We start from the raw sequence: 18,052 nt of genomic DNA, 5'->3' as shown, positions 1-18,052 counted from the left end.
AGAAGGCGTTTAATTCAGTAGAAATATCAGCCGTGATGCAGACACTGCGCTATCAGGGCGTCGATGAAGTATATATAAACATTCTGGAAGAAATCTACAGGGGATCAACTGCTACCATAGTGCTTCATAAAGAAAGCAACAGAATACCAATCAAGAAGGGTGTACGGCAGGGGGACACAATCTCCCCAATGCTATTTATCGCGTGCTTACAGGAGGTTTTCAGAAGCCTAGAACGGGAACAGTTAGGGATAAGAGGTAAAGGAGAGTACCTTAGTAACCTGCGCTTCGCCGATGCCATTGCATTGCTGAGTAACTCAGGGGATGAATTGCAACTCATGATTACGGAGTTAGACAAGGAGAGCAGAAAGGTGGGTCTTAAAATGAATGTGCAGAAAACGAAAGTAATGTACAACAACTTCGGAAAAGAGCAGCACTTTGAGATAGGTAATAGTGCACTTGAAGTTGTAAAAGACTATGTCTACTTAGGGCAGGTAATAACCGCGGAGCCGAACCACGAGATTGAAGTGAGTCGAAGAATAAGAATGGGATAGAGCACATTTGGCAAGCACTCTCAAATTATGACAGGTAGATTGCCACTATCCCTCAAGAGGAATGTATATAATAGCTGTATCTTGCCGGTACATAGCTACGGAACAGAAACCTGGAGACTTACAAAGAGGGTTCAGCTTAAATTGAGGATGACGCAGCGAGCAATGGAAAGAAAAATGGCAGGTGTAACCTTAAGAGACAAGAAGAGAGCAGAGTGGATTAGGGAACAAACGGGGGTTAAGGATATCATAGCTGAAATCAAGAAGAAGAAATGGACATGGGCCGGGCATGTAGCACGTAGACAGGATAACCGCTGGTCGTTAAGGGTAACTAACTGGATTCCCAGAGAAGGCAAGCGGGTTAGGGGGAGACAAAAGGTTAGGTGGGCAGATGAGATTAAGAAGTTTGCGGGTATAAATTGGCAGCAGCAAGCACAGGACCGGGTTTACTGGCGGAACATGGGAGAGGCCTTTGTCCTGCAGTGGACGTAGTCAGGCTGATGATGATGGTAATGATGATGATGATGATGAATACCAAATTTGGTACATGCGAATCTAGCGAAACGGCCACGAGCGCATCATGAGTGTGGCATGTAGCCATGTTATTACATGACACTCATGTTGTGATTGTCATGTTTGGATGTGTCATTTACCTACTCTGTAAACAGAAATAAGCCGAGATGGGAGTAAATGACCTTGTCCTCTAGCTCACGCCCCGATGGGAGTTTTATAAACACTGTCCGGAGGGAGATGGGGTTTTTGCATGGTGCCAGGGGGGTTTTTATTTACATTCATTGGGGAACTTTTTCAGGTCAGTATGGGAGTAAATTTTTTGCATCGATTGAGAAAAAAAATTACGTCAGCAGCCGTACCTTGCGCAAGCGTTACTTCAATTAATTTACATTTAATGCGCACAACAATGATTACAGTACACCAACATTATCACAACGTTCACGTAATATCACAACACTCGCACTCACCACAGCTTGCCACAAGCAGTTTTTTTTCTTTATTGCCTTCTTGACTACAGGTCAAGCTAATACGACAATCACTATTACACGTGTTTCATGCGTGACAACGCGTCAAACAAAGATATTACATCTTCATTACAGTCGGTAGTCTTATACACATCTCGCACTTTTATAACAGCTTCCACGAAACACTCATTAACGGATAGAACTCTCACATCACAGTGTCTGTACGATAGCATACTACGCCAAACCGAATGAAGACCAAGTACAAATATAACATCCAAATTTTGCACAGAACTATCACAAGGCAAAAAACGAATTCCATATGAAGTAAGAGGTAAATCTTTTTTTAAAGTTCTCTGTAAAATGTCCCAAAAGAAAATAGCGTTCTTACAATCAATAAACACATGTTCAATGGTCTCAGGTTGGTTACACAGGAGACAGCTGCTTCCCCATGGCACATACATCCCTCTCTCTTCAAGCCACGTTTTTACTGGCAAGGTTCCCGTATGAAGTTTAAAAAAGAAGGTTTTCACATTGGGTGGTATACACATGTTTTTCACTCGCTTTAATACGTCATGACCATATGATTTTTCATACCTTGAACGGTACAGGGGCACAGGAAAAACATTCTGTATTAGGTCTTTCATAAGGCGCTTTCTTTTCACATTAGTTAGGTAATCTATCGAAAACCTCGCCCTTAAGAAACGATATGAGAACACAACTTCGCGCAAGAACGGTGACAAGGTGTATCGTTCTCGCCTGTCTGAAGATACAAAGAAGTCAGGCATGTGGTGTAACAGCGTTGTTTGAAATAAAGAACGTAAAAAAGAGTCTCTCTGGTCTCTAATGAGCAGGAAACGTGATATTACTTGGTTAAGAAACAGATGGCAAAGAGACAGCCCTCCTTGCTTAACTCGCCGAAACAAGTTCGTTCTAGATGTTCTCTCCCACGTAGAGCTCCAGATGAACGTGGCGAATATCCTGTGGACTTTGTGAATGGTTTTACGCTTACAACTAAGTACTCGCAAAAGGTACATAATTTTAGCAGCCAGAAAAACGTTGCATACAGCTGACCGAGAGAAAATTGATAAGCCACGACCGCCCCATCCTTCGGCGGTCGCGCGCAGTTCTTCAGCCTTTTCAAGCCAAAAAGCTTCACTGTCTTGATACCTGTCCAATGGTACCCCAAGGTAACGACTAGGCGTCGTGAGCCACTGAATATTTCCAAAAGAACTGGGCGTAAGGTCCCAATTACCATGCCATAAACCAATGCTTTTTTCTTTGTTCATTAAACTTCCACTCGTGTCACAAAACCTTTGAGTGATTTTTAATAACGAAGTGACACTCTCTCTATCAACTGCAAAAAGGCAATATCGTCGGCGTATGCCAAAACACGCACTTCACATGACTGCAACCTGAAACCATTAATCCCTGCATGGTGAATCACTTTCTGACACAATGGTTCCAAAAATAGAGCGAAGAGCAAAGGACTTAAAGGACACTCCTGGCGCACGGAGGAAAGTACTTGTATGCGCTCTGAGAGTTCTATATTTACAATTAAATTTGTGGTTGAATTTTTATATGCCAATTTAATACCTTTACATATGATCGCACCAAGACCAACGTACTCAGCTAGCATGAAGAGTATATTGTGCGGAACCATGTCGAAAGCCTTGGCTAGATCAATTTGCAACATAGCTACTTTTAGTAGCGCAGCGTCACAATACTCCAAAATGCTCCTGGCAACATGAATATTCGTGAATATGCTCCTACGCTTGATGCCACAAGTCTGATGTGACCCGACCAACTTGTATATAAGTCCTTGCAACCTCCTAGCCAGAACTTTCATAAACACCTTATAATCTACGTTTGTTAGCGTGATTGGCCTGTATCCTGTCACTTTGCGTAAAACATGTTGCTCTTTCCCTTTAGGAATCAGCACGGTGTGCGCTCGATTAAACGATGAAGGCAAAGCTCCGCGATCTAAAGACTCTGAAAAAACCTCATGCAATGCGGCGGCCATATCCTCCTTGAACGTCTTCGAAAAGGCGGCATTAATGCCATCTGGACCAGGTGATTTGCCCATGCCGAGATCATCGATAGCCTTCTCAATTTCCCCTATACTAATAGACATTTCCAATAAATTTGTGTCCTCAGCATTAAGTGTCGGCATTTCTATCAAGAACTCATCTACAAAATCCGGCTCCTTTGGTTCGCGATAAGCAAACAAGTCCTGATAATAGTTTTCAAAAGCTTTCATAATATCTTTATGTTCTTTCAATATTTTACCATTCCATTCTATCTCTAGTATGTCGTGAGCTCGAGCATATGCCTTTTCATCTGACAAGGCTCGCTTTGTCGGGGCTTCACCTACGAGGTATCTCTCAGCTCTTGCTCGTATAATTGCGCCTTTATATTTATCTTCTTCAAGACATTCAATTTTGTTTTTGACAACCTGCAGTTGATGTGTGAATAAGCCCGGGTTTTCTGCTTCAATATTCACCAAATCATTTAGCTCTGCCCGTAGCTCACGTTCCTGTTTTCGAGCTTGGTGCTGCATGTAGCAACCACACTCTATTGCATTCATTTTTATCTTTTGCTTAAATAATTCCCATCTTTCCGTGGCACTCCTTTCTGCGTTTTTGAAAAAATTCCCGATTTCCTTCTTTGTCTTATCTACAAACCCTTCGTGCGTAATTATCTTAGTATTCAGTTTCCATGTTTCCCATACAACCTTCTTTTTGCACTTTCTACCTATCTCAAACAAAACTAAGCAATGATCACTGAAGGAAACAGCATAAACGTCATAGTTCTGACATAAAGGTACTATCTCAGAACAAAAATATGCTCGATCTAGTCGTGCGTGACTCGAACCTTGAAAATGTGTGAAGTGCTGGCGACTGCCACCCATCGCAAACAGAGCTACGTCATGTAAAAAGTACTTAATAAGGCTGTCTCTAAGCAACCCAACGCTTTCATCACCTAATTTAGCAGTATACGTGCAATCTTCTTGGGTCAAAACACAATTGAAGTCACCCAACAGAACCACACATTTCTGACATTCAAAGTACGCTTGCATTTCCCGAAAAAACAAACATCTGTCTCTCGAATTTGTAGGTGCGTATACACAGATAACTCTAAATTTAGTGATCCCGTAACAAAAGTCACACAAAACAAAACGCCCATGTAGGCAACTTTTGACCTCTTCCACTACAATACCAAGAGAGTTCTTGACAAAAATAATACATCCGGCTGATGCTCCCACTGCATAGCTCACACACGCATTGTACCGCAATGAAAATTCTGCTACCAAGCTATCAGTCGCGTCCTCAGTACTAACTTTAGTCTCCTGGACCGCGAGCAAGTCAAGGTCTTTTTCTTGCATCAAGCGTTTCAACTGGTACTGTTTGCGTCGCGTTCCTAGACCACGTACATTCAGCGTACCAATGCGTAAAGGCGCAGTCATGCTAGCCATGTTGATGACAAAGATGAAAACTACAATGCTGCGCTTACCGTGTCTGGTATACCGTGCAGTGGGAAAACCGGGATCTTACGCGTCTAGATCGTGTCCCCGAACCGGCGACGATGACGCCGACCGGGTTTCGAGGGCATATTTTTTACTCTTAGCGCCCGTGACGCGATGCCACAGACGCTCCGGGCGTTTCAGGTTGCGTTCCGTGCTCTCCACTCAGTAACGCTTGCCGCGTCCCGTGGTCGCTTCCGGAGACTTTGTGCCGGCTTCTGGCGTAGCGATCTCGCCACTGGTACCCATATCTTCCTCCATCGATTCTTGGATGTCCTGCTGGCCGCCTGTTGCGGCCAACTCCTCGGATTCTTTCGTTGAGTCTTTGCCATCTTGCGTTGTCGCGTCGGCTGTCTCTTCTCCAGTTGTTGCCTGAACCGCGGCGTCGGGTCCCACGGCGTTGCTGCCAGGGGCCACCTTCTCAGCCTCTTCGGCGTCCATTAGATTATCTTGGGCGTCATCTGTTGGCAGCACGGTCTTCGTAACTCTGGCATAACTCCTGACGCAATCTTGACTTTCATGACCAAACGCTCGGCATACACCACAGCGGGGCGTCTGGCAGTCTCGTCGTATATGTCCTTGCATGTGACACCTTAGGCAAAGCGGTGCCCGACCCGGGGCCACAAGAAGGACGGTGCCCCCTCCAATCTTAAAAAGGTGCGGCAAGTCTTCTAGCACCACGCCTTCCTTCAGTTTCAGTCGCACCACCCTCGTCGTTGATATCGCCTGTTCAAAGCCAGCGACGGTCCAGTTGTCATTGGAAACCTCCAGAACTTCACCAAACTCACCCAACGCTTGTCGAACGCTCTCATTCGAGACCGCAAAGTCAACCCAGTGGAGTTTCACGGTTACATCATGTTGGATAGGGTCGATGATAGCACAGAAGCCACCCTTGACTCGGAGTCCACCTGTTTTGAGTAATGCTTCTTTGTCATCCTTGCTTCGCATCTTCGCCAGCCAGATGTGATTCATCTGGAAGGCTCCAATGCCAGTGATCGCCTTGATGAGTCCCACTTCTTCCAACGGGGCCCGAAAGTCTTCCAACCGGTATGGTCTTTTTTCCGAATCCCCGTGCAGAAACACACACTCTTCCATACTGTCACCCGACGGCAATGTAGGCAACAAAAACCGGTAATCCGATGGTGCAGAAGGGAACCTAACACCGCGGCCAGCAGCGGCCGCCGAAGCACCTCGCACGGAGCGAGCCATCACACGTCCGTCTCCCACCGAAGCCGAACACAGAGTGCCACACGCAGTACACACCTCAGCTTGCCACAAGCAGTACACACCTACCATATAGTCACCGGGTATATATAGGCACCACATTCTTACCTCCCATGTAGCCCCGGTGAAAGCCTGTTTTCGCTAATAATTAAGCAATAAATACGCACGGCGTAAGTATGAACTTGCGGTGGTCTGATCTAAGCAATTCAACACACATGCCTTTTATCTTACGCCTGCCTAATATTTAATATTTTTTTACTATAGCGGAAAAGGTTTATCAGTTGACGCTCTGTCGTACGGGCTGAATTTTCATTAGCAGTACTGTATGTGGACCCGTAAAATGCACTGAATCATACACAAAGTGCGCACGGCCTTGAATGAACACATTAAAGAGGCACATTTAGCAGCTCCAGCGATGAAGCGAGGTAGGCCGCCGCTACCGCATTCGACAACTAGGCCTCACTCACGAGTACGCACGGTGATTCGATGAATGAGAGCTGGCGATCACAAAATGCTTGCTGATGTGCAGTTTACGTCTTGTTGTTTTTTCTATGCACCGAAGTAGGTGCCCGCTATCCACGCAGTTTAAGCTACGGAGCGATAGACTTAAACGAATGAGACGGTTCGCAGTCGCTGTTCCCGTTGCTCGCATGCATTGCATGTATAGCTCGCAGAGCTCGCCACGGCGGCCGGTGCGCAGTGCGAGCTCGATACGATGCCGACTTGATACCGACGCCATATTGAGGCCTTCGTAACGCTTAGATGTTGCAGCCGGTGAAATACCGGTGACACTCCGAAAACTCACCATCGGCGGAGACGGGGCGAGCGCTTCGCCGGCGCAACTCTCGCACCGCTTGCTGACCAGCCTACCGTAGTCGAGTGAAGCCTACTTCGAACCGCTTCGAAGTTTTACGGTGCAATCGCTGACGATCGTACTCCGCCTCGTTCGGCGCTCGCCTTGCAGTTAGTCATTGACAGCTGCGGTCGCAAGGCACAGAAGACTGTTATACATCCCAGCAGACTTCATTTTTTGTGAAACATTCTTTGCCTCGCCGGTGGTCGGTGCTAGCTCGTAGCGCTTGCCGCGGTGGCCGGCGCGCAGTGCGAGTTCGACACGATGCCGGCTTGATACCGACGGCATAGCGAGGCCTTCTTACCACTTAGATGTTACAGTCGGTGAAATACCAGTGACACTCCGAGAAGCCACTATCGGCGGAGACGGGGCGAGCGCGTTGCCGGTGCAACTCTCGGACCGGTTGCCGGCCAGCCTGCCGTAGTCGAGCGAAGCCTACTTCAGACCGCTTCGAAGTTTTTGACGGTGAAACTCCAGGAGCAGCCGCTGACGATCGTAACAGCTTACTTTTGCTACCATTAATTTATTCTTCGAAGTTTTTTGTTACTCGCCTCTTTGAAGCTCGGCATTCACGGCATTTCGTTGAGGAATCGGACCGATGTGCAGCGTGGTTTAACAGTGCGAAATATATTGAAATGTTCACAGTGAATACCAACTGGTCATTGCTATTCTTCGCTGCACTTATAATTTCGTTGCCTGTTGACAGATGCTTACACGGTTAGCCACACTAAGCACATGTGTTTCACACCGACGTGCAAACATATGCCCGTGCACACACACTCACGCACACACACACACACTCACACACACACACACACACGTCACGCCCAAAGAGGGTTTTTAAAGCTCCTATAGGGAGTTTGTAACCACGTGACCTGAAACTCCCTGGGGAGTTTAACAAAGTCATGTCGTTCTTAAACTCTGTGATTCACCAGGGGGCGTTTTACGATGACATGTGCCGAGTTCACTCCCTACCAGGGAGTAAATAATTGGAGCAGGGGAGTTTTGTGGGCTCATGTGCTGGAGAAACTCTCATCTCGGTTAAATTTTGCTTAAAGTGCATGTCATCCGTTCGCGTTGCGTAATACCGAGTTTAGTCCATGTGAAGCTAGCGAAACAGCCACGAGCGCATCATGAGCGTAGCATGTAGTCATGTTGTTACATGACATGCATCTCATGACTATCATGCTTGCGCAGGTCACATACCTTCGTCTTCCATTCCCGTCCCGTAATACCAGATTTGGTATAAGTGAAGCTAGCGAAACGGCCCCAAGCGCATCATGAGTGGGGCATGTATGCATGTTGTTGCATGACACGCATGTCATGATTTTCATGTTAGGGTCTGTCGCTTGTGCTAGCCATGCAATCATGTCACTCCATAACAGTATTACAAGGTGCCATGTGAACAGAACCACCACAAGAGCTGAAGGGCCATGAAGTATAAATCATGACATTCATGACATACACATCATGATTTTCATGTTATGGCTAGTGAAATATGTTCTTCATACAGTGATGTTATACTATACCAAGTTTGGTATCGATAATATTATCGAAACGGCTAGGAGAGCTAAATGTCGTTGGCGGCTGGTAGATAGATAGATAGGTAGATAGATAGATAGATAGATAGATAGATAGATAGATAGATAGATAGATAGAGAGATACGCTCAAGTTCGCTAAGAAATGATTCGCATTTAAAAATCTTAACGAGGTACCAGTGACAGCATTAATCGTAACGTGTAACCGTCAACACTGCATAAACAAGGTTGAGCGAGCAGTGAAGTGTTTTGCTCCCATGACTGAGACGGTCGCCATGGCATTTCTCATGGGCAGCATGTGGGAGAAAAAAAATTGCCCGCAGCTTCCCTCGGGGCAACACTGAGGAGGATGCGGAGCATATAATTGGTTAACGGGGTGTTAAAGTGCGACTTACTTGGGTCGATGGCTAAATTGGTTAACGTGGTTGTGAAATGGGGTGTTGAATTGCGACTTACTTGTGTCGCTGGCTAAATTGGTTAACGTGGTTGTAGGAAGGGTGTTAAATGAGTGAACACGTACGACACGTATGCGAAAGGGCGGTGTTTATTTATTGCGACGAACTTTGAGCACGATGGCTTTTTGGTCGGTAAAGTGAAGAGTGAGTGGATCGGGTTGCGACCTCGGACGTCGACGCGCCGTACAAACCAACCGACGAGCGGCAACTGAGCGAGCGAGCACCGACCTTGAGTATATATACAGCGCGACGGCGCATGCACTGTCAGCTGTCGAATGTTCGAGAATGGGGAGAAGCGCAACGGCGCATGCGCGCGCGTCAGCTGCCGATGTTCTCGAAGCGTGACGGCGCATGCGCGCGCGTCAGCTGCCGATGTTCTCGAAGCGTGACGGCGCATGCACGCTACATTATACAGCTAGCGAATGTTCGTGAAGAGGAGAAGCGCACGCGGTGTGTAGAGGAGGAAGGGTGCACAGATGGTGGAGGAGTGAAGCGTGCGCGGTGTGTAGAGGAGGAAGGGATGCACAGATGGTGGAAGAAGGAGGAGGAAGCTTGCGGACGGCGCCGCACTACAAGCCTCGAGTATTAGATGCTCCGCATCTAAAATTCTGTCACAGATTCCATCTCTTACTACTTCGCTCGCATGTGTCACTCAATTGTTTCCATTAACTGTAAACGCAATAACAGCGTATGAAAGTCAGGAGAGATTGCTGCATGCCGCTAAGTTCATTGGCAGGGTGACTTGTATAGTCAGAACGTAGCAGCTGTGTCCGAGAGCGAAACAGGAGGCGACTTCGATTTTGTTTTGCGCTGTTACGACACCCTCTTTTCACTACTCACTTTTACGTTGCCGCGTTCAATTCCGTCACACATTCCAACTTTTTGCACTCAAGCCCCATGTGCCAGTCAATTCCTTTATTACTGGTTGCGCTTTTTTTTCTTCATTCTTTCCAGCAGGCCGAAAGGGGTCTTGGAACACTCTTTAAGTAGCCATGGATTGGACTAACTAAAAGAGCTGACTGCCTCACAAAAATCACCACCGCATCTTTTTTTATAATCCGTGTAGTAAGAACGCAGTTGAGAATATTTGTCGCACGTTGCAATTGCATTCTTTCTTCTCTCATCCCGATGAAAGCGCTTGAAGCTAAGCAGGGAGGGATGGCACGGGGAAAGAAAATACGTCAATCACGGCTCGTGACTTTAAGCCCTTTTCTGTCTTTTCTTTTTCGATTACATGGCTTTTCAGTTTGATTGCGCGCACACATGGACAAGTCACGGCCTCCCGCGGCGTCCCGAGTAACAACCAAGCGCGCCGTGCTTAAATCAACCAATGGCTGACGCAATGGCTGGGAGCGAGTGATATTTGAGCTTGTATCGTCATTTATTGAGTAAAGGGAAAGCAATGTTCAGCTGACTTTGAGAATTTATTGTGCATTAGAGGCAGCGGGCTACGCTATATTATTTGGGTCGCGTTTTATCGGGAGTCTCAACTACCGATCGCCAAGCGTTTTCTCACCAGGCTCAAAAAGTGTTGCGGAGCTCCCTTATCATCTTTTTTCATTCGCCGAGGGGACACAGTGACTACGGTGATCACCTGCTGAACAGAAGGTTGCGGGTGCAATCCCAGCTGCGCCAGTGACATTTCGATAGAAGCGAAAATGCTAGATGGCCGTGTGCTTAGATTTAGGTGCAGGTTAAGGAACCCGTAGTGGTAGAAATTTCCGGAGCCTCCACGGCAATGTCACTTGAAATCATGTGGCAGTTCTGTCACGTAAAGCCCCACGTGTTGTTATTGAAATTTCCCGACAACGAATCTTAAACTGATTAGTCGCAGACGTTCGCAAGTAATGCGTAATGGCTGCGTTTTTGTCAGAAATGTATTTTAGATTTTGTATATATGTGTTTACTGTTACGCCTATATAATTTTCAGATATATGATTAGTTATTTATAATATAGAACCCCATTAAAACATTAAACATTGGTTTCTTGCACTTACACATATTGTCCATGCTCTGCGCATCACGTAATTTTCGTTAATACATGAGTTGCTTGAAGGAGCTCAACTTGAACATGCATGCTTTAGTGGAGGGCCTCGGTTAAGAAAATGGTAAAAAATGAGACTCGTGTAATTTAACATCGCCTTCTTATTATTGACTTGCACTAAAATGAGTGGCTATCACACTTTATCTCTACACAATCTTATTACCCCTCTAAGCGCGACTAGTTTCTGACAGTAGAACGTTCTTTAGGTGCGACTCATACGAAGCACTCAAATTTCTGACCCATTTGAATTCTTTATTGCGCACCTAAATCTAAGTACATCGGCGTGTAGCTTTTCAGCTACATCAAAATGCAACCACTGTGAATGCGATCGTCAATTGTTTTTTGTCAAACTGCTGCGCGTTGCGCTGTAGAAACGTCGTTTGATTTTATGGGGAAGAAGAAGCAAACATGTTAAGTCCCCCTTCAGTGACAACACACTAGTCGTATCTATCGGGTCATATTGGGCGACGTATTCAATGTCTGACTCATATAAGTAGAAAAGCAAAAAATATTGCCTAGTTACACTCACCATTGCCGTTTTGTGTCCATATTTTTGCAGTCTTTGCGTCAAGAAGGCGTACAAGGAGACATCTCTAAGGTCTTCCAAGTCAGGGTACGGCGAATAGACAATTCCATCTACTATTTTTGCTCGCATCTGAAATAACAGTTAATATGTAAGTTACATCTGCAGATAGGAAAGGAAAGCGTTTTAAACTTATATGTACATACATATGCTTTTGCCACAATTCTGCTGCGAACAATTTATGCTAGCCTATATGGTTTGTTTGTGTATCTATCATGATGCCAGTGGAACCTATTTATTTATTCAAACCTATTTGTAGTATAACGTAGCGCGCTTCTCACGCGATAGTGTTAATGGCGCCGTGTCGCTGAATATCCAGTGTTCTCTGTGGTTGGGGCTTGACCCATGAGAAAAAATCATCTGTACTGATCTAAAAACTAAAAATTCCGGAGCAGGTGACAGACATTCGATTTTGACGCCTGATTTCTAACAGTATACCTCCTGCAAGAAAGGTAAAGCATACATGTCAGTTCAAAAGTGGTTCAGTGTCACCATTTCCTCTTTTGCATGGTGGGCTAAGATCAATTTGCAATGAAACAAGCGATCAGACTGGTCCCTTCTTCGCAATTGCAAAGATGTTAAACTTTCTGGACAATGCTCCCTTGCATCTGGCGTCGTCTTCTATCAAGATCAAATGAAATGCGCTCTTTATGAAGCATCCGTGCCGGTAGCTTACCTGGTTCAACCACTATTTACGATAGAAACACTGCGTATTCCTCGATAAGGTCCAGATAATGACGTATTTTAAAGCGATCTTTGATTTTGCGACTCCTCGGGAACTGATAATACTTTGCGGATGCTGGCAACTGTCTGCCCTGCAGAGGTTGCCTGATGCTACTAAACATATGAGCTTTTAGAGTGCTCTTTTTGTGTTTCGAAACTATTAAGGATCTGGGAGGAAATTTTTTGAGAGAGAACGCGACAGCAGTAAGATAAATGTACAATCAAGACGGGCAGTAGAATTTAAACTTTTACTGAAACAAATGTCCCGCAAACAACATTGGAACAAAGAAACTATGCGTTGCACAGCGAATTTTCAACCCAGTCTAGAATCAAAGCCCGCCGTATGGAAGCCTGCCAATAATGATATACTAATAAATTGAAAACCATTCAGACTCGCATCGCCGTTTTGATGAACATTTGGGTTGCCTCAAGGTCAGTGTAACAACTCCTACAGTACAGTGCGTAGCACTGTACTGTAGGTACATTTATCCTACAGTTGCACTGTAGGAGTTGCACTGTAGGAGTTGCACTGTAGGAGTTGCACTGTAGGAGTTGCACTGTAGGAGTTGTACTGTAGGAGTTGCACTGTAGGAGTTGTACTGTAGGAGTTGTACTGTAGGAGTTGCACTGTACTCTTAGCAACGTGCTTGAGAAGCTGAAGGACGGACCCTTGTCGGAAAAAAGCATATTGCGCCATCGACAGAACGTGACGTCGTAAAAGAAGGGCCTGCCTTAGCCCCTGCTCTTTTTGCGATCGACCGGCCTTTTTGAACGACTTTAGCCGAACACCATTCCTGTGTGTGTTATTTTCATCCAGCGCCTGAGTGTGTTTTTACTCTCCTTTTTACCTTTGTCTCTCTAAACAATAATTTTTGACCCTATTTCTACACCCTAGTGCTCGGTAACAAGCCAGATGCTAATATTTGGTTAACATCTCGGACTTTCTCTCTCTCTGAAAGTTTGCTCGTCATCAAAACAACAGGCACTGCCTTTTTTTTTTGATCGCTACACGTTTCACATTTTCTGGTAGGGTATAAAACTAACTTTAGAGGCATCGAGGACACTCGCTAAGGTGTTTATGCTGAACAGGTTTTATGATTACGCAGAGATGAAGGTGAACATATATGCTCCATACAGTGGGTGTGGGGATAGCTGCTCTGGTAGCTCTGTTGGCAAAGCATCGGACGCGTCATTCGAAGGAAACAGGTTCGGTTTCTATCCACAGCAAGTTATCTTTTCGACTACTTTTATTTCTTCACTCACGTTTACATTAGGTTTAGTACTAATAACGCTCCATATAGTTTCCTTGGCGTTAGAGTCTCTTAGTTCTCGTTAATAACGCGTCTAACAAAGTAAAAGAAACCCTTAAGATTTCGGCTTCTTTCTTTTGGTATAGACCGGAAACACTCCCACGTTTAGGATTAATGTAGAGGCGATAATCTTCGCGGAGTACTCACGGCACTAAGAAACACTGGTACCGACTATCCAGCAAAGAACAACAGGTGTCCACTGCGTGCCGCACGTTCTTGGAGCGGTGACTAGTCAGCGTAACACAGACGACGCTGACGGAGCGGCGAGCACCGAGACACCTTGACAATGTAATCAGCCAGACAAGCCACCCCTAGATAAAAGAGCGGTCGCGTTCTGCGCCGCAAACGTCGCTAAAAAAACCTTCTCCCAATTTTTAGTGTTGCTTTTGTTTCTTGTGAGGAGCTAATCAATTAGACATGATCAAACGAGTTGTTACGTAGAAAATCAAGCAATAATAATTTGCATGATTCCCGTAATAGTGTCGTACGTCGTCTAGATATCGGCTCTAGTAGCAGCAGCACGAAGGTAGCGTAGTATTATTAATAAATACAACGATTTTTATCTTATTTTGAGCGTGAAGATAGAACGTGATTAAGCGAGACGCCGTAGCTGAGGGTCCGAAAATTTCGACTACCCGGTGTTCTTCAACGTGCATCTGAATGATAAGCACACGCACCTCCTGCATTTTGCTTCCATTCAAATGCGGCCGCCGTAGTTGTGATTTAATTACTGCAATCACATTCAGCAGTGAAGGACTACAAGACCACTTCGGTGGCTTAGCGCGGAGTTAGACAATATTCCGTGTGGGGCACAATGTGGTAAAAATAAAAAAGGCCCAATTAGTAGAAAATTTCAAGAGAAATAGTCCATCCGAATGAAAATCAGTTATTAGGCTGTGCATTTCAGTTCTTCCTTTTAATGACCAAAAAGTTATTATGCAACAGCAGAAGCCTGTTAAAAAGACATTTTTTTTTGCCTAATTTACGACACGCGACGATCACGATGATAAGAATGAGAAGTGTGGCCGCCTGTGTACGTTGGCTACGTTGCATTGCGACAGATGTACGACTTGTTAAAGAGTTAAAGTAAAAATAAAAGAAAACATGGTTGATCTCTTCGTCATATGAATCAGTATAACACAAAAATAGAGCGTGTCCTTACAAAAGTAGTCAAGTGCTTACTCTACATTGACATAAGAGAGCTTAGAGAATGTCTTTTAGTGTTATACGGCTTAAGTACCGTTTTTCGTAAATGTATCCCCGTTGTTGAACCTAGTGGTACATCTCCATCCCGACGATTAGCGTTCATGATCAGTGCTTGAATAAACATGCTTCTGTGGTCATGAATGCCTGTGGCAGCTGTAATGGATAGCGGTCAGAGAGGAACCAAGGAAACCGATGTGATATCCAGAAGAACTTGACTGATAGTACGCCAAACTTGGGCTATGGTTGCCTACTCTCGGCATGTCAGAACTATTGAACGACACTGGCCGATTAGGAGGAAACCCAACGCACGCTGTGTCTTCTTTGTTAGCCGGCCATGATTTTTTACGTGAATGGCGAGCGTAAGCGGGGAACGCCAAAGTAAAGCGAAGTAGAATGAAGGTTAAGCAGGGGCGTTGCTCTAATTGTTGCAGAACTATTTTCGCTATAGATGTAGGCCATGAGCCATGCCGACGCTTTTGGTAGGGTCATCATCCGGCAGTGTGTTAAGGCGTTGAAAAAAATTGCACTTCTTTTATCGCAAGCACAGCGAATAGGACGGACTCGTAGAAACGATGCGTTGAAGTAAGTAATCGCCGATTTCACCCTCATATGATGTATCATTAAACTTAACCAAGAGTACTGCGAGAGGGCAGTGGTAGATATAATGATATTAACTTTCAGAATTGACGTATTAACGTATTAGGTTAGTTGAAGAGTTGAAAATTCTTCGAGTATGCTCTTCTTCTGGTTTACTTTCGGATACCCACGTCAATTATCTTTGCGGTAAGCTGTCAGCGGTTACCGGTGCTATGGCGCATATTCTTGCCCATGGGGGCAAAGCTGCAAATTTATTAAGGTCTTTTCCTGTCATATGTACACACACTCTGTTTGAAAACGCAGGTAAACTAACTATCATACTTTACAAACACACGTATCTTGTATACATGCTTCAAGATACACCACGAAATGTATATAGCAGTAATAATGCGAAGAACATGGGAATATTTTGACGACACTATAGTTTAAAGCCGGTCACCCAAGGCACACATGTTACTGCATCCTTAAAACCACGTCGGTGCAAAGCAAGGTAATAAAGATTTTATGCTCTAAGTATTTGAAGTACGCACAAGGGACATGATATCGCTATCGCGTTCAACTGTGAAAGGCGAAGCTTAGAAATCTCGCAATTGTTTTGTGTTGCCAGTTTTCATAAATGCCAATTAACTTAAAAAGTTAGGTATTACAGGTAAAAATTTGAAAAAAGCCTAATATTATCCAGAATTTACTATGTCCGCTTTAGTTGGAAAAACAGCAAATTAGGAAGAAAATGATTCATAGATTGTGTGAATATTTTTTTGGTCGCTGAAAAAAATGGTACCCTAAAATTACCAAATATCACTGGGACGTGTATGACCTACCGGTGATCTTAAAGATGTAACTATTCATTCGGGCTGGAAGCTTGTACCTCTTGCTTCCTTCAAACTACAGCACGTTGTACACTGATAGCGGTGAACAGAGCGCCAGCCGTCGATAACGTGATCTGTGGTAATGTGCATGGGCATTTATAAATGCGGCATCAAACATTTGAACCTTATCGCTGGTGGTCGCGTGGGCTTCAGAAGGGATTCCATTGTTCGTGTTCACACGCTGAAGCCTATCGTGTGACATAACCTCGAAGGTTCCCGCGGAAATATGAGAGCCATTTGCGGGAATTAGTGGTTATGCGAGTAAGGAACGAGTTACATTTAAAAAAAAGGGGGGCGAAAGAAGCGAGTGTGGCAGTGTGACTGTTTTTTGGAGACAGACAGAAGCTATTGATCGATATGTGGGTTTTAACGTCCCAAAACCACCATGATTATGAGAGACACCGTAGTGGAGGGCTCCGAAAAATTTCAACACATGGCGTTTTTTTAACGTGCACCCAAATCTGAGCACATGGGCCCACAACACTTCCACCTTCATCGGAAATGCAGCCGGCGCAGCCGGGATTTGATCCCGCGACCTGCGTGTCAGCAGCCGAGTATACCTTAGCCACTAGACCACCGCGGCGGGGCACAGGCCGAAGCTATAGCACATGCACCCCCCCTCCCCCCCCCACATTCTCGTTCTCCCATCTAAACAAATAGGAAAACTCTTCCTACTGTAGAGGTGTCCTCCATATGACTTGCAACACGAGAGCCCGTGGCCTGACGAGTTCAAAGGTTTCGCATGGCTTTAACTTGTTTTTATTTCAATAACTAAATATTATTATCTTCTTCGGGATCATAACTAAGGGAGAAAAACGCATTTAGTAATCGAAATATGGGCTAGTGGAAGTCTTGTGAAATATTTGAACTCGTGAGAACATGAGCGCCCTTGTTGAAAGTCATACTGAGAAATACTGTACGGGAAAGAAGACATGAAAAAGCAGGGCGACGGAATCTTGAAGTACTTACCACGGCGCAAAGATCTGGATACTTCCAATCTGACGACGAGCACTGGCGCCTAAAAGCTTCGGCGTGGCTTCGGTATGGCGATAGTTAGACTGACAGGGTCCGAATGAGCTCTCCTGGAGCCGCAGAGCAATCAAACCGTGAGGTACAGTCACACTGTCATGCCGCGAGCTACATCAGCGGATGCGTTGGGTCGGGAACACCTGTATGAGAATTTGTCCGTTTTGTGTACTTCATTTTCCGCTTCTTTTTTTCTTTGTTTCTTCTAAATTTAGGCAACCGCACGTGATGCGCTTGATTGAGCAGCGGTAGAGAAGTTCTTATTTATATTACACCCATGGGTTGCAATTTGCGGATACGTATTACGCGCCGCACCAGACAATGTTAGAAAACAATAAGAAAGAATCCGGATAGAAAAATAGAAGTGACTAATACAAACAAACATAATTAATTTTATTGTTCTTGTGAGACTGAAGTACTTGAGGAAAAAAAATAAAACGCATATTTTCTGCCATTTTATTTCTAGTCACGTGTCAAACAACCTCAGCTTTTTTCAAGTTCGAAGTCTGTTGGAGATTTATCACTGTGCTCAACTAAAAACCATATGGCACTTTTAGGTGCATTTTATGCGATGCTTG

General features: G+C 44.9%; 1 protein-coding gene across 3 annotated transcripts in view; it reads right to left on the bottom strand.

The window, feature by feature from the left end:
* LOC119163893 (uncharacterized) overlaps positions 1-17,566 on the bottom strand; it is a 65,998-nt gene extending 48,432 nt beyond the window's left edge. For 2 of the 3 annotated variants that reach the window (XM_075872241.1, XM_075872243.1), the window contains exons 1-2: positions 13,924-14,053; positions 11,690-11,815 (exon numbers count right to left, since the gene is read on the bottom strand). In XM_075872241.1, the coding sequence (XP_075728356.1) occupies positions 11,690-11,815 (126 nt within the window). In that variant the 5' untranslated portion in view covers positions 13,924-14,053. Of the gene's footprint in view, positions 1-11,689; positions 11,816-13,923; positions 14,054-17,417 lie in introns of those variants that run through there. The other variant, XM_075872242.1, reaches the window with a different exon arrangement.
* Positions 17,567-18,052: the final 486 nt, after the last annotated feature.

This window comes from Rhipicephalus microplus, chromosome 8 (genome assembly GCF_043290135.1).
Source record: "Rhipicephalus microplus isolate Deutch F79 chromosome 8, USDA_Rmic, whole genome shotgun sequence".
NCBI classification, from domain to species: Eukaryota; Metazoa; Arthropoda; class Arachnida; order Ixodida; family Ixodidae; genus Rhipicephalus; species Rhipicephalus microplus.
Note: the sequence above shows the minus strand (reverse complement) of the source record. Positions and strands in the feature narration are given on the sequence as shown.